This window comes from Fusarium vanettenii (genome assembly GCF_000151355.1).
Source record: "Fusarium vanettenii 77-13-4 chromosome 8 genomic scaffold NECHAsca_11_chr8_3_0, whole genome shotgun sequence".
NCBI classification, from domain to species: Eukaryota; Fungi; Ascomycota; class Sordariomycetes; order Hypocreales; family Nectriaceae; genus Fusarium; species Fusarium vanettenii.
The window spans coordinates 848,717-869,587 of record NW_003315873.1 but is presented as its reverse complement, the minus strand read 5'-3'; the positions used below and the strand labels follow the sequence as shown (position 1 = coordinate 869,587).

The window sequence follows — 20,871 nt, the reverse complement described above, 5'->3', positions numbered from 1 at the left end:
ACTGGTTGGTATTGTTGAATTGGAAACTAAACAATATCCTTCTCTTCGAGTTGCAGACATTCTCTTATATGTTCTTTCCTCACAACCATCAGCATCAAATGATGCGCATCCGAAACTGTGTGTTCATCATGAATCATTCTCGACTAGACCCTATGCAGTAATCTGTAATAAACCTTGTAACTTGTCGGACTATCGTGATTGGGGAGAGGCGAGTGAGAAGGTGGGCCTTGTTCTACTTTGGGTCAATGAATCATACCTTGTCACGCTTGACTATTTACTATCCACCACCTGCATACTGTCTGCGCTTGGCGCATAACACGGTACAGAATATGTTGACGTTGTTTGTTTGCACTGGCTACCTCGACGACTCTTGAAAGTGGTATAGGACCTCGCTCTCACACATCACCATATAATCTAGCAAAGATAATGAATTACGGCACCGCCAATGAAGACGGCAAGATTCGATTACCTACTACCTCGCTGGGACTCTGTCAGAGGCCCGACTTTTGATCCAATTAACAACAGAATTGCCATGGACTTGGAGAAGCCACTTCCTATCAACCAGTGTATCTATCATCCGTAGACGGTCGACACATGTCGCGACAGGGTATGACAGGATGTTGTCAGGTCGGTGAGCCTAGAGCCTCTTTGAAGTATGTATTCCCACCTTGGTATGAGTCTTTAACTGTAGGCAGCTAAAAGACTAAACAAAAGGCCACTGTTTAAGCATTGGGATATGATGCTATGATGTGTCGATATTGTGTTCTTTATTCTAGTTGAAGCCTGGCCCTTGATGGGATAACTGAGCCAGAAGACCGAAGGCTTTGTTCCTATGCTCCAATGACAGGTTTCACAGTTAAATGGGTAATTGAAAGACCCAAGCGGCCAGACGTTCCATCGAAACCCACATTTTATATACTATCTGTCTAAATATGTACACACAAGAACTATCACTCCTATGCTCTTTTTCCCTCTCTAGCTCCCGATCCAGCTAGATCCCATAGAAGTGACAACTTTAAGATAACACACACAATCATCAATCAGTGACTGGTCTCTCCCTCGTGAAGAAGCCTCCCCTGAAGGCGAGATTCATCACCGCCTGGCAAAGCTAGGCGAAGCCATCTAGCAGTTGGTGCGGAGGCTCTTGACGAGGCAAGACTTGCCGTTGTCGCCAGCGGGGCCGAACTTGGGGGGCTCCTTCTTCTGGTCGTTACCAGTGTAGGCCTGGCAGCTCTTGCCCTTGTTCTGGCAAGAGTCGGTGATGGTGCAGACATCGCCGTAGTTGTGGTTGACGCCGCAGAGCTCGCCACCGTTCTTGGCGACAACGCCCTTGATGTTGATGTTCCGGGGGCCGCCGTTGCCCTCGCAGTTGCCGCAGTTGCGGACCAGCTTGCCGTAATCCTGGACGTAGAAGTCGTTGACGTTCAGAGTGCCGCGGCCGTTGAACTGGAGGACCTTGTCCTGGGCGCTGAAGGCACCACCACCGTTGATGGTGGAGGTACCAGACTTCTGTTTGAAGGTGGCGGCGTCCTCGCAGACATCGGCCCACCAGACGTTGTTCAGGGTGCTGATGGATGTGTTAGTTGTGGTGTAGAGGCTAGTGAGATAGTGACTTACCAAGTGCCCTTGCAGTGAACACCCTCACCGGAAGAGCGGTCGATGATGACGTTGGAGAGAGTGGCACCGTCCTCGAGAATGAAGGAGGCGTCCTTCTCACCAGTCTCATACTGGTCCTTGCAAGTGGTGGCTAAAGGCGGAAATGGATGTTAGCAGCCGAGGTTGTTATGACAGTCAGACTGTTGTTTCCGGGTTGACTTACGGTTGCGCACGAATCGCTTCATGCCACCATTGTACTTGTCTCCCTTGCGAACGGGGATGGCAGTGGGTTCGCTCTGGACACCGGCGGAAGCGGGAAGAACGGTAGTGACGGCAGCAGAGGCGCCAGTGACGGCGGCGATGATGAGAGCGGAGGCCTTCATGGTGATTGAGTTGAGCTTGAGAGTTGAGCTGAGTGGTGTTTGATTGAGTGCGTGATGGTGATGGAATGAAGGAGTTGTTTAGGGGAGGACTTGGCTACCCTTTTATACCTGGTGTTCCTCGAGGTTGGGATGATAGATTGGACCGCTTCTCGGTGTTTCACTACTCGACAAACGCCGAGGAGCCGGATGCTTCCAGGCCCTTGGCGGTGTAGTGCCGGAGTGACATGCAATCCCCGGAGAATCACTACGTCGCCGAACTGTCAAGGTGTGTGTACCTATTCGGGGCGATTCTGACACCTTGCCACCCAAAATACTGTTACATGGTCCTATTCCAGAAGGCCACCTCCCCAATGGAGGAATTATTCCGCCGTTGCAAGGATGAGCTGGAGCGAAACAGAGTCGGTCAAGCCGTGAGGCATGTAGAACAACTGTCACTGCTGCAGCAGGGCTATTCATGTCCACAGAGCTCCATTGGCCGGCACTGCCTGGCAAGGACAGGCGAGATGGAGCCGGGCGATGGGTTCAGCCTTATGAATGTTTGCCGAGTTTTTAGAACCAACAGCAGTATAGATCACGGAGACGGGGAGTAAAATCCGTCTGGTACCTTGATCGACGTATTACTCGATCTACCGGATTTGCTTGGCATACTCCCGTTCAACAAGCGCAGCCTTCAACATCTACTACTGACTGCCTGCCCCTTTTCATTCTTACATCTTATTCTAGGATAGTCCTAGAAACATACTGGGGCTTTACAACCTCGTATTAACCTTAAGTCAGATGCTTCAAAATACGGTTAACAAGCAGACACGCCCCATGGGAATGGCTCGGGACCCTTACTTTCGGTAGTTCGCCCAGTCCAGCGTAGCAACATCACGGAACCGACCCCTGGATTTCTTCCGAGTGCTGCACCTTGCCGTTCATGGATCATGTCCCGAGATCCACGCCTTACAGTCCCTTTGTTATGGGGTCGGCCCGTCCGAGATGGTCCCATGTCCGGTGGCGACAACCCACCCCGGGTCGCCGGATCATGGTTACCGTTATGGTTATTCCTAGACGAGGTGCTAGAGAGTAAGCTAAAAATCACGGTTGTTTGAGGTAGCTGATCATATAATAACATGGCCGTCTCAAGTGATAAAGGAGAGAGGCTAGTGTTACAGGTAGAGTCCATGCAAATGATGAGTACGGCAGGATCTCGTAAGGGAGAATACGTGAGCAAGCTGTTATCTAATGTCTTTACGGATAATGAGTCTAGACGGGGTTCAAAGTCTTCAGGGATCGAACCACGTGCCGGGGGATGTGCGAGCACGGATACGGTTGAGCGTGGGCGATTGGAGGAAAAATGATCAACGTGTTTGAGATATTTTGGAGACAGAAAGCTTATTTATCCACGTCTACCGATGACAGTCTGTGGATTGGTATGATAGGTTACCCAGGCTTCCTGTCTGTTCTGATTTGCGGACCCCGTAGCCTCCGACTTTTGTTGAGATGTTAGTAGAGAAGCACGAAATGCCAAGGCACCATAGGAAATTATAGAAATGAAACTAGGCAGCTAAACCATTCTCCTAGGTATACGCAATCACTCAATGCTCCCGCCCTGAGTCTTTTCTCTTCTACTGCAAAGGTAGTGTCTCTAATCTCAGTTATCCGTCAGTTCTGTAAACTCCGGTATGCATACACACACGTAATCGTCAACTGAAAACCCACTCTTACCCTGTAACCTCACCCACCGTATACGCCCACCGTTTACGTTTGGCGAGTCTGCAAGACAACGTTACGAGGATCTGCCGCTAACACGGGAGGATCGCGTTCCCGAGCTCGGCTGCAAGTGGGTTCCTCGAACCGCCGTGCTCACCGCTATCACGAGCTATTTCCGTGTTAGCCCAAAGTCAAAAACCGCCATTTGTCAACTACCCGGGTTACCCTGGGTTTATGAAAGTTTGAACTGTGCCTCTTTTTTCAAGAGAGGACTTTTGCTCGGTGAGGCCGAGACAAACCGAGACAAAGAAGGGAAGGAGGATAAATGAAATCGTATCATGCAAAAGGTCAACCCGACGTTCCGAAATATTGTTGCTGACGACTACCGCTTTGTAATAGAGGGCGTGGTCTTAACATGGCTTGAGTCTAGAAGTAGCTGAGTATATTCCTAGAACTCTCTGTAGAACAAGTAGCAAGTTTCTGGCGTCATGTTTCTCGCCACCGTCAACAAAGTTCAGGTGGAATCAGTTGACACTCGGATACGACCGACGTACATTTTGCTCATGAATTTTGAAAACCACTTTCCGAGACATCATTATTGACAGAGTTCTGAAAAGGCGGACCGCCGTCCCAAGACAACTAGAAAGAGGCCTCATGTCGGTGTAAAGGCTCCGCTTCATGTTGTGATTGTGCTGGAGGAGGTGTTATTGGCTTGCTAGTGGGACTCGGCGCTTAGAAACAACCCGTCAAGGTTACTTGTCAAGTAATGAAATCCTGCAGGTTGCCAAAATAGGCCGCTTTGACGAAAGGGCCTAGGTATAAAACTGAATCTTTCTCTCGGGCCTGATGCTTCGATGTGCCCACCCAAGGTCATGCTTTCTTGTCTTTGTCTTGCTACCTACTCGATGCAAAATTCAACTCAACTTCCCAAAAAGATCATCCGCAGAAAACACTCGGGAGACGACTCTCCGTGATTCATCCTCACTCAAACAACGCTTGCGTACAATCAAGTTGAGAAGCTCTCCTTCTGTGTCACGGTCTAGAAGCATTGTGCTCTTGCGGTCTGTGTGCTCAGAAAACAACTTAATAAGACGCAGGATATTTCGTGAGAACCTCGTTGAATTTTCCGCAGGATCCGAGACTCCCACCACACACCCTCGAGTTTGGCGGATCGATTCCGTCCTTTTCTCGGCATTAGGTATCTTCGTCCCCGTTACCCTGTTGGTCTAGGTGAAAACCTGTGCGAAATTTCCTTTGGCACTCTCCCCATCCAGGTCGTGGCGTCTTGAAAACCCCATGCTGTGCTCCAGGCCCTCCATCACCTCGGAAAATTCACCCAGGTCTGCTTCAGATGGCTAAGTCTATGGTATGACCTTAGTCGCAACCTAGTCTTCAGCCGGCTCATCGGATTCTTAACCTCTGGCTAATCCACACTCCATCTTAAGACTCTATCGTAGCAGAACCTTTCTGGCAGTGACTTGATAGCCAGCCGCGAGCGGCCTCACAGACTGTTTAAACACCCTGCTCGAGGCCACAGTGGACGCTCGACGGCCGACAGAGCCACGAAGGTGTACTGCCCGTGATCAGCCAACAGCGGCAAGAACGAGAACAGGGGTACCTCTTGGGACCTATCGACTCCAGTTGAAATAACTGAAGCCGTCAAGGCTGAAACCCTGACTTGTAATCTCCATTGTCGTAGCATTGGAAGGCAACTTGTCCAGCCACCGGATGAAATCGTCTCCTTTGAGCTTAGTGTTTCAGGGCCCAACTCTTCGCAGCATATTCAAGGAAAGGATACTGCTCGAGCCGCTAGCTTATGTCCTTTTCTGCTCAGCAGATACCACCAGAAAGGTTTAGAAAAGTCGGATACTTCAACACAATCCTCACAATGCCCATCCTGCTTTGCATGTGCTTTTGGCCATGAGACCCCCGGCGCCGTCTAGGCGCACAGGTCCTGTGTGCTCGGGGCACAGCCCCCCCTGTCGGCAGGCTAGGGGCACAGTCCCTTGACTAAGCATCCGTCTTGACGCAATTCCAAGGGAGCAATTTTCAGGGGTTAAGCATCTTTATCCTGACCTCTGCATCATGTCATCAATCAACCTCAATGGATCAATTTCCGGAAGACTGCTTACCTCCTGAGCATACATATGCATCCAGAGATGATCTATTCCAAGCGATCAATGACTGGGCATCGCCACGAGGCTATGCCTTTGTTACTGGAAGGTCCAACAAAAGCAAGTCTGGGAGGCTTACAGTATACTTCACTTGCGATCGTGCCCGTCGGCCTCCAAGCGCCTCAAGAAGCCGTGTTCGGGCAACCTGCACTCGAAGTACTCTCTGCCCATTCTCTGTCATCGCAAAGGAACTACCGGACGCATCTGGCTGGGTTGTACGACATCGATCGGATAGTCAATATGCTGTACATAACCATACGCCAAGCACCCACCCGACTGCCCATCCTGTTCTACGAAGGCTCTCAAAAGACGACAAATCAACAATTAGCAATCTTACAAAGGCTGGAATCAGCTCAAAGGAGATCAGGACCTATATGCGGCAACATTCAAATTCCATTGCAACCCAGAAGGATATCTCGAACAGTATCGCAGAAGCTCGACGATCATCTCGCTTTGGCGAAAATACAATGCATGCTCTCATTAACCAACTAGACCAAGAGGGTTTTTGGAATCGTATGCAGGTGGATAGTGAAGGCAGGGTTACGGCGGTTTTATTTGCTCATCCTGACTCACTTGCGTATCTGCAAGCGTACTCCGACCTTCTTCTTTTAGACTGCACATATAAGACGAACCGATATGGCATGCCGCTTCTGGACATCATCGGCGTTGATGCCTGTCAACGATCATTCTGCGTTGCCTTTGCATTCCTCAGCGGCGAAGAGGAACAAGACTACCTATGGGCTCTCGAACGACTGAAGTCGTTATATGAGATCTGCAATACAAGCTTTCCATCTGTCATTATTACAGACTGCGCTTTAGCTTGTATAAATGCAGTTGCTATCTGCTTTCCTTCTGCAGTCCTTCTGCTGTGCCTTTGGCATGCCAATAAGGCAGTCCTTGCTTATTGTCGACCAGCCTTTATTCAATACCGGACGGACCCAAAGATAATGGAGGCAGGGCTTCTTAGGTGGCAGGAGTTCTATAACCAGTGGCATTCGATCATTCAATCAGCTGATCAGATAACCTTCGATCAGCGGGTTCAGCAGCTTGAGCAGCGGTATCTACCCGCCTACGCCAATGAGATTGCATATTTGCATGCAACGTGGCTAAACCCCCACAAGGAGAAGCTTGTAAAAGCTTGGGTTGATCAACATCTCCACTTTGGTACTGTTGTTACCTCCCGTGTGGAAGGTATTCATAGCCTGCTTAAAAGCTATTTGAATACGTCTACACTAGATTTATTTGAGGCTTGGGGTGCCATTACACGAGCTGTTACCAACCAAGTCCATCAGCTACAGTCAAACCAAGCCCAGCAGCAACTTCGACAACCAATTGAGCTTCGTATAGCTCTATATAGCGCTGTTCAAGGCTGGGTATCTTTTGAGGCGTTGAGGAAGGTTGAAGAGCAACGAAAGCGGCTTTTGGATAAAAACTTCCCCCTGCCCCGCTGCACTGGCGTTTTTATGCGAACACTGGGATTGCCTTGCGCTCACTTACTTCAGACCCTGCAAGAACAAGGCAAAGTTCTTCTTCTTGAGCACTTCCACAAGCATTGGCACCTCAAGCGCTCAGGGCAGCAACAATTGCTTCTTGAGCCTCGCGCTCGAATAGATGCAAGGCCCGCCGTATCGAACTTGCCAAAATCAAGCACAAGAAGACTACCGAGCTCCTTTGAGGCCGCTGAGGCTATAGGAAAGGCAAGAGCGAAGGCCCCGTCAAAATGTAGTAGATGCCATGAAGTTGGTCACCAAATGAATTCGAAGGCATGTCCCTTGCGGCATCAAGAGCTTTTGGAAAGGGTAGCAGCAGAGGCAAAGGCACTGGCAGTAACAGAAGCATCGGCAATGACAACGGCACCGACAGCCCTCGCTGATCAGCCAGGGACTATGACCGGGATCCTGCAAGACTCGACCGGCGGCGCCTCTCGGCGGCCAGGATCCCCTGTTCATGAACCATCTCCTTTGCCTGGCCCGCCATCGCCATCGCCACCGAGGTACGATTCGCCACAGGCCATATATGGACGATATGTCGCCGCAAGGAGCGCGTGGTACGCAGCGCAGCCGGCTGGCAGCATCAAGACGAACCAACAATATCGCAGGGCAATGGGACTCCCACTAAGGTATGACAAGCCGAGCTACGAGTGGTGCTTGGACTACAAGCAGATGTCCAAGCGCTGTGTCACGTCAACAGGATCAAGAGATTGGACGAAAGAAGAGATGATGGCGTATTTGGACTGGAGTAAAGCGGAGGATGAGCGAGTTGAAGCACAGGTTGCCGAGGAGATGGGAGACGATCCTTTAGCGAATAGAAGAAGGGGAGTCAAAGATATTTGGGGGAGAATCGAAGCGGACAGTAGGGAACAAGATGCTTTGCACTTAGCTCGTGGGCGCACAGAAGACTGTATCATTGTTGGAAGTAATGGGTATTAGACGATCACTTGGTACAAAAGCTGTCGAGTATCCTCTAGTTGCCGTAGCTGTGTAAATTTGGATTGGATAACTCTCCCCACCCCCATTTCAGCAATCATATTTGAAAGGTAGTAATCGACTCTGTTAAATGCGTTGGTGTATTCAGTCAGTTCCTGATTCAACGGAAGGAAATGCTTAGTCAGGGGACTGTGCCCCTAGCCTGCCGACAGGGGGGGCTGTGCCCCGAGCACACAGGACCTGTGCGCCTAGACGGCGCCTGAGACCCCCCAACGTATTACTAAGCCTTATAATAAACCATTCAAACAGTCTAAAAACTCCATTGATGATGTTTAAATTCTCAAAAGACAACAGTTGGGATGCCGCCGCTCGGAAGATCGTCATCTTCAAGGACCACACCCTGAGTGGTGTGCATTTGCTGCAACTCCAAAGCCGTAGGGGGCGCTTCGCACACATCACTCAGAATAGCACAGCCTCAGCTAAATCTACAGTGTCAAGAGTTTTTTTAGGCTGTATATTAGTTCGGGCGCATTCGAATAGGTGGCATCCAAGGTACTGGGGATAATCAAGCAGATTAACCAAGTTGGGTAACAGACGATGAAATCCACCAAGATCAAGGGCCCATTGACGCAAGATTTGTTTTGACAGCCCTGGCTAAACCATCATGGTTAAAACAACTCCAGACACAGATACCTGTACAATACAGGGTGTCGATGTCCCCTTTAACCCATCTTCAGAACGTCTTGTGCTGCAAGTAGCTGAGTGCCAGCCCCGGACTGGACACTCTCCAGGACGTCGGCATGCTTAGCACGAAAAGATATCGGGCTTATCAAGGGAATGGTCTTTCGCGCTTCCCAGTCTCAATCTTTGGGCTCGAATCTACCAGAGTTGTCAAACAGATCGTCAACGTTAGCTTAGCCAGCTCGCTACGGAGCGTTTCGTAAGCCAACAAGACTCATTTTGATCCTGAACCCTCGATGACCCATACAAGAGATCATTTTGCATGATCAATTTAAACTATGCCTTGTGTCGTTCCAAGGAAGCAAAGATTTCAGAAACGTTCTTCTCACCAAATAGCCAGGCGAAAGGTTTGACCAGCTGACGCAAGCTGTATGGAAGCGCAAGCTTGGCAACGATATCCTGGAGGATCTTATTTAGAGGCTGATAGTGCTGCCGGGACTGGCTAGCACTCTTATAGACGCTGGCTTCAGAGTCTCGGAAGCCTCAATCGCGTCTTCTGAGTCCTCGATACGGCCCTTGAGCATCTCGAGTAGACAGGCCTTGCTCCTCAGTTCTTCGCGCAATTATAGCCGGTCGATAGAGCCTTGCTTGGTGTCTTTGAGACACTGGATGGCCGTGGCAGCAGGTTAAAGTACTGCCACTATGCTTGCAGTAATACTTAATGAGCTGCTCATAGCAGTTATCTCAAGAACCTCACCCGAAAGCGTATAGTCAAGTTGAATGTTTGTGTTTTCCCGGCGCCTAAATAAAGGCGGGGTTGAGAAACAGCCATGTGAGTTCCTTGGTCAAAGACGGCTGTTTGTGATGCCTTGCCCCAAAATACTATGCCGCTATTACCTAGCTTTCCCTTATGAGAAGCTTAGAGTTTAACTCTATAGACAAATAGAACGTAGATCTACTTTCTCCTACCAAAACAAAGTTCAGCACATTCCTCTGCATGCAGATTGCAATGAACCATGGCGTAACTTTTTGTCCACGGCTGACCCTAGAGCCTATCTCGGAATGACGCAGGGGGGATGCAAGCCACTGCGGCACGTGGACCCACCCCCATGACCACCCGCCGAAGCTCATGGGAGCTGCTGAACGAACCTCCAACCCTCAACACCACACCGCGATAGCTACTCTATAGCTTCCTTAGCAATTCACGGCAATCGACGGCAAAATGGCAGGCGGCCCCATCAGGCTCCGCGATATCAGCGGCTATCTGATCCTGCTCATCGTAATCACGACGCTGGGATCATTACAGTTCGGCTTCCATCTGGTACCTCCCCCTCATGCACAGCATGACCTCTGACAATGACCTCTTGCTGACAATCACCCACAGGCCGAGCTCAACGCGCCCCAAGATGTCATCACCTGCCGTAAAAAATCCATCTCGACATTCGAACGTATTAAGGGATTCGTCACCTCTGCGAAACCGAACGAGCCATCGGGCGGCCTCTTCTCCAACTGTATCCCCATGAACGAAGCCGCTTTCGCAACCATATCGTCGATATTCACGCTGGGAGGCCTGCTGGGAGCTCTAGTGTCTGGTCCCTTCTCGTCTCGACGCGGTCGTCTTCCTGCGATGCGCTTCACCGCCCTGCTCTACCTGTTGGGGGCCGCCATTGAGACAATCGCCGGAAGTGTCTTTGTTATGGCGCTCGGCCGCCTCATTTCCGGAATTGGCGCTGGTGCCTCTACTGTTGTGGTACCTCTGTACATCAGTGAGATTGCGCCACCCAAGGAGCGCGGTCTCTTTGGTTTCATGACCCAGATCTCCATCAACGTGGGCATTCTAGGCGTTCAAACCCTCGGATACTTCCTGAGCTATGGGAACGCTTGGAGGTGGGTCCTTGGCTCCGGGTTCTTTATTGCTGCAGCACAGACTCTAGGTCTGGTGGTTGTGCCAGAGAGCCCATCATGGCTGGCTGCACAGGGTGACTCGACAGACGCCAAGAGGACGTTGCAGAGGATCCGTGGCATGGGCTACGACATCCATGAGGAAACCGAGACATGGAGCTCCGATGAACGGGAAGCGACTGAAGAGGAGGGGCTTCTTCAGGCTGATGGAGCAGCTGAAACAGCCCCTGCTGTCAAGGGCCCTGTTGAGCACCTCGGCTTCCTTCAGGTGCTCAAGGACCCCCTCTACAGGCCCGCCATTGTTGCCGTTGTTGGCATCATGTTTGTGCAACAATTATGCGGCATCAACTCGATCATCATGTACTCTGTCTCGCTCCTCGCGGATCTCCTCCCCATTTCCTCGGCCCTGCTTACCATCCTCATCTCTGTGGTCAACCTGATCACGACGGTTGCCTGCGCTCCTCTACCTGACCGACTCGGCCGCAAGACCTGTTTGCTTGCGTCGATCATCGGACAAGGATCAAGTGCCTTTGTTCTTGCTCTTTCGATTGTCTTTGGCGTCAAGATTCTGTCGGCCTTTGCTGTCGTCATCTTCGTGGGTTTCTACGCTGTTGGACTCGGTCCCGTGCCTTTTATCCTGGCCTCTGAGCTGGTCGGACAGGAAGCTGTCGGAGCTACACAGAGCTGGTGCCTTGCGGCCAACTATGTGGCTACATTCATCGTGGCCCAATTCTTCCCCATCGTCAACACAGCCCTGAACAACCTTCTTGGCGGCCATGGATGGGTCTACTTCATCTTCGCTGCCCTGGCCAGTGGATCAGCCATCTTTGTCGCCTGGAACGTGCCAGAGACAAAGGGTAAGAAGGATGCCGACGAGGTCTGGGGCAGAACGCGACGGGTTGATTAGGGGCAACACGGCGTAAAGGCCAACGCACCACGCATACTTGGTTCAGCTCTGGATCAGTGACAATTGCACATTCACAAAGCGAGTTGCAACTGTAGTCATTTTATGAGTGCTTCATGATTTTGACAGATCCTCAAGGGTCTGAGCGAGTGTTACTAGCCAGTTCCTCTTCACAATGCTTGATGGATATGAGCGGTTTAGGCGTTTGCAGGTATGACTTGACAGAAATAATGAGATATCACTGACATGACTTTTCACCGAAAGGCCCTTTTGCTGCGAACCATCTGCTCCAACTGCATGACACCAGCCTTGACACCGTCGATGATGTAGACAAGATTGCCGTCAGCCTTGCCGTACATCTCAATGGCTGTTGAGCGAATTATTTCTTCCAGACCCGCCATTCCTGCACAGCCCATCAAGACGCATGACACCTGCCCCGAAGAGAGAAGCTCTCGAGTTGCTCCCTTGAGCTTCTCCTTGACCTGCTCTGGTGATACCGTGTGAAAGTCCCCTGCAGTGAGGCCAGACGAGAAAACACCGGCGAACTTGTTGTTGACGCCATCCCTTTCCTGGCCAAGGAATTTCTTGACGCCGTTCGACAGGTGGTCTTCCCACCATTTCCCAGTCGTTACAATTCCCCATTTGCTGGCATCGTCTGGCGCAGGAATGAGAGAAAGAGCCGTGAGGATGCTGGCTTCAAAGATGCCCGTGACAGCGAGGTGACGGTATCTCGTCAACTTGGAGACGAGACAGTGCACACTGAAGCAAGCCACAAGAACGGCGTCGTACTTGTCGGAGTCAAGCTCCTCCTGAATGTTGGGGTCATCAAGGACAGCCTTTGCACTGGCGTCAATGCCCTCCTGGTTGTCGATGCTACCAGGAGAAGTGCCCGGAGGGGCCGTGTAGGTGTAAATCTCCACCGACTTTGACAAGATCAGCGTGTGTAGAAATTCAATCTCTGTTCGTCTTGAGATATCATACTTCTGGAAGAGACATTTGCCGAATGGCATTGGCCACCCCTGCCGTCATGGTGGTGGATGAGTTGGGATTGAGGACGAGTATGCGGAGACTCCGCCGAAGGAAGCGAATTTCAGACATGACGTAAAGAAATCTATGAAGAATTGATCCTGGAATATGTGATTGAAACGCGGCGTGAGCCAGAGCTATGTTGTTGTGAACCAGAAATCATCTATGAGTCTTCTCTGAGCGGGGCCCCAGAATTATATGACGGCACCGACATTGTTGAAGCCATCAAGTTTATCGCGGGGCGCCACGTGATCCGCCTCAGCCACCTCTGACGACAACCCCACCACTGACGAACACCTCAACCTCCCCCAAGCTCCTGGCGACAGCAACACCGCACCTTCAACCTCAGCCTCACCACGTTCAAATAATTATATCCCGACCCGGGCTGTCGCAAAGATGGCCAACCCCCCACCCATTGGTAAGCTTGAATCACATTTCCAGAGCTCCCGAGCTCCACCTATATACCCCCTGAGCTGGGGAAAGCTGACCTCACTCCTACCGCCTAGTCCTCGACGGCGGTACCGGTTTCCTCAAGGTCGGATATGCCGCGCAGAACTTCCCCGAGCACCAGTACCCGTCCATCGTCGGCCGGCCGATCCTCCGGTCCGAGGAGCAGACGGACAGCGACCTGGTGATCAAGGACATCATGTGCGGTGACGAGGCCGCCGCGGCCCGAACGATGCTTCAGATCAGCTATCCCATGGAGAACGGTATCGTCAAGAAGTGGGATGACATGGAGCATCTCTGGGATTATACCTTTTTTGAGAAGCTCAAGGTGGATCCTCAGGGCCAGAAGATCCTCTTGACAGAGCCGCCGATGAACCCGCTCAAGAATCGGGAGAAGATGTGCGAGGTCATGTTTGATCGATATGGATTCGGAGGTGTTTATGTTGCCATCCAGGCTGTCCTAGCCCTGTACGCGCAAGGTGAGTTGCGCCCGAAGCTTGATGGAAGCTGTGGACGCGACTGAAGCTAATGGCTTGATGCGGTGTAGGTCTGAGCTCTGGTGTTGTCGTCGACTCGGGTGATGGTGTCACACACATTGTCCCCGTTTACGAATCCGTGGTCCTCAACCACCTCACAAAGCGATTAGATGTTGCCGGCCGAGACGTGACGCGCAACCTGATCAAGCTGCTCCTGCGCCGCGGCTACGCCCTCAACCGAACCGCCGATTTCGAGACTGTCCGCCAGATCAAGGAGAAGCTATGCTACGTGTCATACGACCTGGAGCTGGACAAGCGCCTGAGCGAGGACACCACGGTGCTTGTGGAGGATTACACCCTGCCGGACGGACGTGTGATCCGCGTGGGTAGCGAGCGATTCGAGGCGCCCGAATGTCTGTTCCAGCCTCACCTTGTTGATAGCGAGTCGCCCGGCCTGGGAGAGTTCCTGTTCAACACGATCCAGTCTGCCGACGTGGATATCCGCTCGTCCCTGTTCAAGGCCATTGTCTTGTCTGGCGGTAGCAGCATGTACCCTGGACTCCCGTCGCGACTGGAGAAGGAGCTGAAGCAGCTGTGGCTCACGCGGGCACTTCAGGGCAACCCGGAGCGGCTGAGCAAGTTCAAGGTGCGGATAGAGGATCCCCCGCGACGGCGACACATGGTGTTCCTGGGTGGTGCGGTGCTGGCCAACATCATGGCGGACAAGGAGAGCATGTGGGTTACCAAGGCGGAGTGGGAGGAGCAGGGACCGCGGGTGCTGGAGAAGCTAGGACCGCGATAGATGTGCTGGCGAGCGTATGTTGATTAGAGGAGAGAATGGATTGGTATTTGAAGTGAAGTTAGCTAGACAGCAAGAAAATATGTTATAAGGATGATGTCAGGGGTGACTGGTGAATTGAAGCTGATCGAATGTCGTTTGGGTGTGAATAAACTGTAACGCGTTCTCTTGTCCCAGACAGGAGCGAGGACATGCTCTTAGTTAACAGTGAAGCTCTGAACCTTGAAGGCATCACCAACTGGAATTCTAAGCAACGAATGCTGGCTTAGTCATCACCCGTCCTTCACGAGTCGTCGCAGACTTGACACAACCTCGATGGCCATGTCAACCGACCGGGTCAGGAATGATTCTACATCACGCATTCTTTGACCATTTTCATCGTTTTCTCACTCCCATCGATCCCAGCAGACTAGCATCATCTCACTACAAGCTCGGATAGGATTTATCCCCCAGCAAGTAAAAAACTCCACATCGCCCCCTTGGACTCCGCACGCCCCATATCGCTCATTGCACCTCACCTTGTCTTGTCTCGTCTCGGCAGAGGAGTAGAGAGATCCGCGCCGCGCTGGTAGCTGATTACAGCTTCTGCTCGCCAGCTACAGAAGGGGTTACTGCTTCAAAAGGCCAAGCAAAGAATTTACGGCGTTTACTGCGGACTTCCTATTTCCTGTTACGGTACAGTACGCGGCGCGTGAGGGACAAACCACGTTTCGGTTCGCCGGGCCCGTTGATCCTGAAGCTGTCTATGGTTCGCTATCCCGTCCTGCATTAGATCGTTCGGTTTTTTTACACTCTTTCCGTGCGGGGAAAAAGAAGAACAGGAGAGTGTGAGCAAGAGAAACCCAAAGGAGAAGAGACGCACGCGCCGCACACCACATCATCACGATCCGCATCCCACACCGCGTTTCGCCGTCGCCGGTCACCGGGAGGGGGCGGGAAAGAGAAACGACTGTGGAGAGAGAGAGCCACACACAGAGACAAACTCCCTGCCACGTACAAGTTCACGAACTACTGTACGGGCTGCTGACAAGACAGAGACACGGAGGGGCCGGGTTTTTCGCTAAATGAGCAGAACGAATCCGCCCTCGGGGGCGTCGGGCCCGGGATCCGTGGGCTTGGGCGGCGCCAGGGGGACGTTGAAGCGGAGTGTCCAGGCGACATTTGAAGGTGCGTGTTGACGGCGAATTGTTTCTTTTCTCTTCGTCATTCTACTCCTTGCTCCATTACACACTTGAAATACCCTGCAACCTATCAAGTGGCTGGCTGTGTTTCTTATCCTGCATTCGCATCTGCGTCTGTTTGTCTCGCGTATCTTGCTTTCTCCTCCCCTATTCCGGTCAAGGATCAGGCTATATCTGCTTCCCCAGACCGCGTTTTTTTTTTCTCACTCTACCTTTTGATCCTTTTCCCATTCGGCCTGCTCTCCGTGTATTTACTCTTTCATTTATCCGCTGAGGGGTTCTTGGCCGTGCTGCTTATTCGCCTCCTCACTCTCGGGGTCGCCTCGCGTACTTGCCCTTCTCGGAAAAAGAGCAACCTGAGGTGTCAAGATTGTCGGCTAGTGTGGCGTGGCATTGGCCTCTGGCGTGGTCTCTAACGACTTGCCTGACTCGGCCTTCATCGACAACCTTTGAGATTCAAACATTCATCCTCTTTTTTTTTTTTTGTTGGGCATCTTGTCATCATCATTTGCTCATCGTTTTTGCTACTTCTTTTTCTTCTTGTCCTTTTCCCATGAACCTTGGCATTGCATAACTCTTGTGTTTTCTCTCGCCCTTTTGCCTCGCATCTGTCCTCTACTGTCCATACGCTCTTACCTCTTGAACCCCTCAGCTGTGCCAATGCCAAGTGGTTAAAAGCACCTCATCCATCTCAAGCAAGATACCGAGGCAAAGAGAGGGCACTTGACACCTCGGCCATGCCTCTCCGCCCTCATCACCTTGGCGTCGGTTTCCCAGCACACGCTTACCAAAAACGCCGTGTAGAACCTCACGACCGCTCCACTGGATATCAGCCCAAGGTCCGCATCACAGATCGCTACCGTATCGTCGGCTTCATCAGCTCTGGTACCTATGGACGCGTCTACAAGGCTGTCGGCCGCAACGGCAAGCCCGTCGGCGAGTTTGCCATCAAAAAGTTCAAGCCCGATAAAGAGGGGGAGCAGATCAGCTACACGGGCATCTCGCAGAGTGCTATTCGTGAGATGAGTCTTTGCAGTGAGCTCAACCATGGAAATGTTATCCGCCTGTGTGAGATTATGCTTGAAGACAAGTGCATTTTTATGGTCTTTGAGTATGCCGAACATGATCTGCTACAGATTATCCATCACCACACTCAGCAGCCTCGACACCCGATACCTCCGGCTACAGTCAAGAGCATCATGTTCCAGCTCCTCAACGGCTGTCAGTACCTCCACACCAACTGGGTACTCCACCGTGATCTCAAGCCCGCCAACATCATGGTGACCTCGTCCGGCGAGGTAAAGATTGGCGATCTTGGACTCGCCCGTCGCTTCGACAAGCCTCTGCACTCCCTCTTCAGCGGTGATAAGGTGGTCGTGACAATATGGTATCGCGCCCCCGAGCTCATCCTCGGCTCCTATCATTACACACCGGCCATCGACATGTGGGCTGTTGGCTGCATCTTTGCCGAGCTGCTATCTCTACGGCCTATCTTCAAGGGTGAGGAAGCCAAGATGGATAGCAAGAAGACGGTTCCCTTCCAGCGGAACCAGATGCAGAAGATTATCGAGATCATGGGCGTGCCGACAAAGGATAAATGGCCACTTCTCCCGACTATGCCTGAGTATAATCAACTCAACACGCTCGCCAACTCGATGACGTCTCACCATGGCCATCACGGTCATCATCATCACCCTCATCACCATGGTCACTACGGCTCTCGTAATCCACCTCCACCTCCCCCTGGCGGTTCAAACCTCGAGAAGTGGTACTACAGCACCATCTCCCATGCAGGCCCTCCCGGGTCCAACGCCAACCCCCCGCTCGCCTCTCTGGGTGCGGAGGGCTACAAGTTGCTCGCCGGTCTTCTCGAGTACGATCCAGCCAAGCGTCTCACAGCCGCGCAGGCCTTGCAGTCGCCATTCTTTAGCACAGGCGATCGCGTTAGTGCAAACTGCTTCGAGGGGTTAAAGAACGAATATCCGCATCGACGTGTCAGCCAGGACGACAACGACATCCGAACTAGTAGTCTACCGGGAACGAAGCGAAGCGGACTGCCAGATGACTCGCTCGTCCGGCCAGCCAAGCGATTAAAGGAGTGATGGCATTAATCGGGTAGATGGGTATTGGTATAGGGGTGAGCACGGCGTTTGGGAATTGCTTTGAGGATATATATTACGAGGATTGTTAAACACCGCGGTTCAATGCTTTTTAGGTGGATTGATGGATTAGATGTGAGTTCAAGGATCAGATACCCGACATCTAGGCAGAAGCACAGATGTCAAAAAAACAAGGTTTCATCCCATCACCTGCCCGCCAGTGCCATTCCCCTTGGACCCTTATATACCAGTAAATCCCTCCCCTCATCGTCGAAAGACATACGGAACACACGGTCAAACGGTCAAGATGAATCAATTTAAGAAACGTCAACAACCGCATGCGAAAGCTCAAGGCCGGCAACCGATGACGACCGGTTCGATTTCCGCCACGGCGAGGCCCGACCGGCTTAAGTATCTAAATCCTCTAACAGGGGGGTTCTCGTAAAGAGTTCCTAATATTATACGTGCTTGTAGAAATGCTTGCGCGTTATAGATACAATTGTATCACCCCAGACATTTAATGTCAAACCACTTTTTTGTGCACCTCTTTTTTTTTTTGTAATTATCGCGAGCTACACTTCCCACCTGTGCACCCCGCATCATGGTTGTTTATCACCAAACTCCACCAGGACCCCCCTTTCGCCGTCGCATTGCAACACCAGTTCCACAAGGATGCAAGTCTAAGAAAATGAGAGAGAGATTCATCAAGAGAAATAAAAAAGAGCGCATCATTAATTAAGACAAGTAATACATAGAAAAAGGGGAGAGAGGACATCATAAAATGACAAAAATTATCTTTACCAATAACAACAACAGCGATTGCATGCAAATACGCAAAAACAGACTGACAACAAAGATTGACAACAAAAAATAAATAAGAAAAGAGGACGCCGTGCCTCTCATTAGCTGCCTGCTTTCTGTCTTGTTCCCTTTGTCCAGTCCTTTCGATTCATCTAACCCCCTTTCATCCTGCCATCATCCTTCCTCTCATCCTCAATTCCAACCTCCACGGATCTCTAGCGGGTAAAAAACAGGCAGTTAGAAAAAGAAAAAAGACAAAAAAAGCAAGATAAAAACGTCGGGTATTTCGGCAAATTTCGGCGGCGGCGGGCGGCGAGTTTGAGTTGTTGAGAAAAGGTTTGGGTTGAGGCGCGTTGGGGAAGGATTTGTATTTCTCTCTCGAGGCGGGAGGTGCGGGTGTCCACCGAGCGTATGGGATGAAGACCAACATCTTCCTTTCCAAAACGCGCATAGATCTATTACAGCTCGTGTCGGAATGAACGAATCGGTCCCCCATACGCTCGAAGGGAAGAAGGTAGAGAGAGAATCGCATGTCGGAGATATAGAAGCCTCGGAGGTATCGCGCCGGAAAAGGGGGGAAAAGTCGTCGAGATATAGAGTTACCGCCAAAGGAAAATAAAAGAGAGATCGAGTATCAATCGTCCTCTACTTCTTGGCAGGGGCAGGAGGAGCCTTGACATTGTTGGAAAGCCAAGCAAGACCCTCGAGGAGACCCTCTCCCGTGGTGGCGCAACTGGGCACCACGTACCAGACCTTGTCCTTGAGCTTGGTGAGCTGGAGAGCGTCGGTGACTTCTTGAGGTTTCATGGCTGAAGTAGTTAGCATGATGCTCCAGACGGGGGGGGGGGGGCTGGGGGACCTACCTTCTGCCAGATCTTGCTTGTTGGCAAAGACGAGTAGTAGACTGTCCTTCATCTCGCGATCATTGATGATGCGATGCAGTTCTTGTCTCGCCTCGTCCATACGGTTCCGATCAGAAGAGTCGATAACAAAGATCAAACCCTGAGTGCCTATCACGTCCATCAGCATCCCATACACCTCCATATGTATGTCCCAACTCACCGCTAAAGTAGTGCCTCCACAGAGGTCGAATCTTGTCCTGACCACCGACATCCCAGACGTTAAACTTGACATTCTTGTACGTAACCGTCTCGACGTTGAAGCCAACAGTAGGAATGGTAGTGACATCCTGTCCGAGCTTGAGCTTGTACAGGATGGTAGTCTTTCCTGCGGCGTCGAGACCCAGCATCAGGAGTCGCATCTCCTTGGATCCAAAGATCTTGCCCATCATCTTGGAGAGTTGGCCGCCCATGGTTGCGGCTGTAGAATCGCGTTCGAAGTATGTATTCGGTCGGGTAGGTGTCAAAGGGAGGAACAATGTCGGTGCGCCTTTTCTTTTCGGTACTCGTCGCGGTTTAGTTGTGGTGTGATGATCCGATACTCGGGGTGTGGGAAGAAGGGGGTGGACTCTTTGGTGTTTCGTTTCAAGTGGAACGGAGCTGCGGCGCAAGCAAGATCAGTCAGTAAACAAACAATCATACAATACAACAATGCGTCCAAGGTATAAAAAAAAAAACGGCAAAACTCACATGTTTGAATAGTCGTTGTCAAGAGTCAAGGGTCTGGGAAACGTGGCTGTTGACTTTTTGGTGTTTTTCTTTTCCCCCCTCCTTGTTTGAACTTTGGGAGAAATTCCCACTTCTGTTGCTGCCTTGTCACTCTCTCCACTCGGATTCGCTGATAAGAGAAAGAAGTAATCCTTCTGATCGAAAAGGTCGCTGTAATTTGTTTCGTTCAAAAAGGGCGATTCAACTTTTGTTCGTTCGTTCGTCGTCCCCCGTCAGGGGAAAAAAGAAAAAAAAAGGGAAAATCAGATCCATCCTATGCCCCCATGAGCCAAGCGAAGCACTTCCCTCTCTCTCCTCTTCCTCTCCCCCTGGTCTGAGCCTCTCTTGGACTAGCGCTGCACGGGGCAACGGCCGCCTGCAGGGCCACCACTGACGGGGCATCTCCAGTGAGTGTCCACGACCTTTAGGGGATTGGCACATTGGGTCCCCCCGCCCCTGAGGCCCCTAAGGCCCCCCCCAGTCGTGGTCCCTGAAATGAGCTGCCCCGTGTGCCTGTAAGGTACCCGCGCATCCGTTGCCCTTCTACCCCCGGCTGAAATTCAAGTTCAGTCCCATCATGAGCGGCGGCTGTCCCACTGGTACCTAACGCTCCACCGTCTCTAAGCGCGACGAGCAGGTCACTCCACGACGGACACTCTTCATAACCGACGCCG

At 51.5% G+C, this 20,871-nt stretch overlaps 6 protein-coding genes across 6 annotated transcripts; 3 read left to right on the top strand and 3 right to left on the bottom strand.

Moving 5' to 3' along the window:
- Positions 1–1,122: 1,122 nt before the first annotated feature.
- Positions 1,123–3,232, bottom strand: NECHADRAFT_71437 (polysaccharide lyase family 3; the record flags this gene model as incomplete). The annotated part of the gene is made up of 3 exons (XM_003048359.1): positions 1,820–3,232; positions 1,618–1,747; positions 1,123–1,567 (listed from the first exon to the last, which is right to left on the bottom strand). The coding sequence occupies exons 1-3, from the start codon at positions 1,977–1,979 to the stop codon at positions 1,123–1,125; spliced, it is 735 nt and encodes a 244-aa protein (XP_003048405.1). The 5' UTR covers positions 1,980–3,232.
- Positions 3,233–10,177: 6,945 nt separating this feature from the next.
- Positions 10,178–11,764, top strand: NECHADRAFT_47479 (uncharacterized protein; the record flags this gene model as incomplete). The annotated part of the gene is made up of 2 exons (XM_003048540.1): positions 10,178–10,276; positions 10,340–11,764. 2 exons carry the CDS (start codon positions 10,178–10,180, stop codon positions 11,762–11,764), a joined length of 1,524 nt encoding a protein of 507 aa, XP_003048586.1.
- Positions 11,765–11,960: 196 nt separating this feature from the next.
- NECHADRAFT_63169 (uncharacterized protein) lies at positions 11,961–12,935 on the bottom strand. The gene is made up of 2 exons (XM_003048358.1): positions 12,743–12,935; positions 11,961–12,684 (listed from the first exon to the last, which is right to left on the bottom strand). Exons 1-2 carry the CDS (start codon positions 12,857–12,859, stop codon positions 12,016–12,018), a joined length of 786 nt encoding a protein of 261 aa, XP_003048404.1. The 5' UTR covers positions 12,860–12,935; the 3' UTR covers positions 11,961–12,015.
- A 209-nt stretch (positions 12,936–13,144) lies between these two features.
- Positions 13,145–14,605, top strand: ARP2108 (Actin-related protein, ARP2 class). The gene is made up of 3 exons (XM_003048539.1): positions 13,145–13,205; positions 13,294–13,713; positions 13,782–14,605. The coding sequence occupies exons 1-3, from the start codon at positions 13,184–13,186 to the stop codon at positions 14,510–14,512; spliced, it is 1,173 nt and encodes a 390-aa protein (XP_003048585.1). The 5' UTR covers positions 13,145–13,183; the 3' UTR covers positions 14,513–14,605.
- Positions 14,606–16,427: 1,822 nt separating this feature from the next.
- Positions 16,428–17,792, top strand: NECHADRAFT_95835 (uncharacterized protein; the record flags this gene model as incomplete). Its single annotated transcript, XM_003048538.1, has 1 exon — positions 16,428–17,792. The coding sequence occupies one exon, from the start codon at positions 16,428–16,430 to the stop codon at positions 17,790–17,792; it is 1,365 nt and encodes a 454-aa protein (XP_003048584.1).
- A 772-nt stretch (positions 17,793–18,564) lies between these two features.
- NECHADRAFT_105170 (uncharacterized protein) lies at positions 18,565–19,902 on the bottom strand (the record flags this gene model as incomplete). The annotated part of the gene is made up of 3 exons (XM_003048357.1): positions 18,565–19,399; positions 19,454–19,600; positions 19,653–19,902. 3 exons carry the CDS (start codon positions 19,900–19,902, stop codon positions 19,236–19,238), a joined length of 561 nt encoding a protein of 186 aa, XP_003048403.1. The 3' UTR covers positions 18,565–19,235.
- Between the last annotated feature and the right edge of the window lie 969 nt (positions 19,903–20,871).

Bases quoted from the DNA above. Each gene is read 5' to 3' on its own strand.
- NECHADRAFT_63169 (XM_003048358.1), bottom strand. From the start codon at position 12,859: ATGTCTGAAATTCGCTTCCTTCGGCGGAGTCTCCGCATACTCGTCCTC. The intron at 12,685-12,742 runs GTATGATATCTC...ATCTTGTCAAAG, and splicing joins GGCAAATGTCTCTTCCAGAA to TCGGTGGAGATTTACACCTA.
- ARP2108 (XM_003048539.1), top strand. From the start codon at position 13,184: ATGGCCAACCCCCCACCCATTG. The intron at 13,206-13,293 runs GTAAGCTTGAAT...CCTACCGCCTAG, and splicing joins GGCCAACCCCCCACCCATTG to TCCTCGACGGCGGTACCGGT. The intron at 13,714-13,781 runs GTGAGTTGCGCC...GATGCGGTGTAG, and splicing joins CCTAGCCCTGTACGCGCAAG to GTCTGAGCTCTGGTGTTGTC.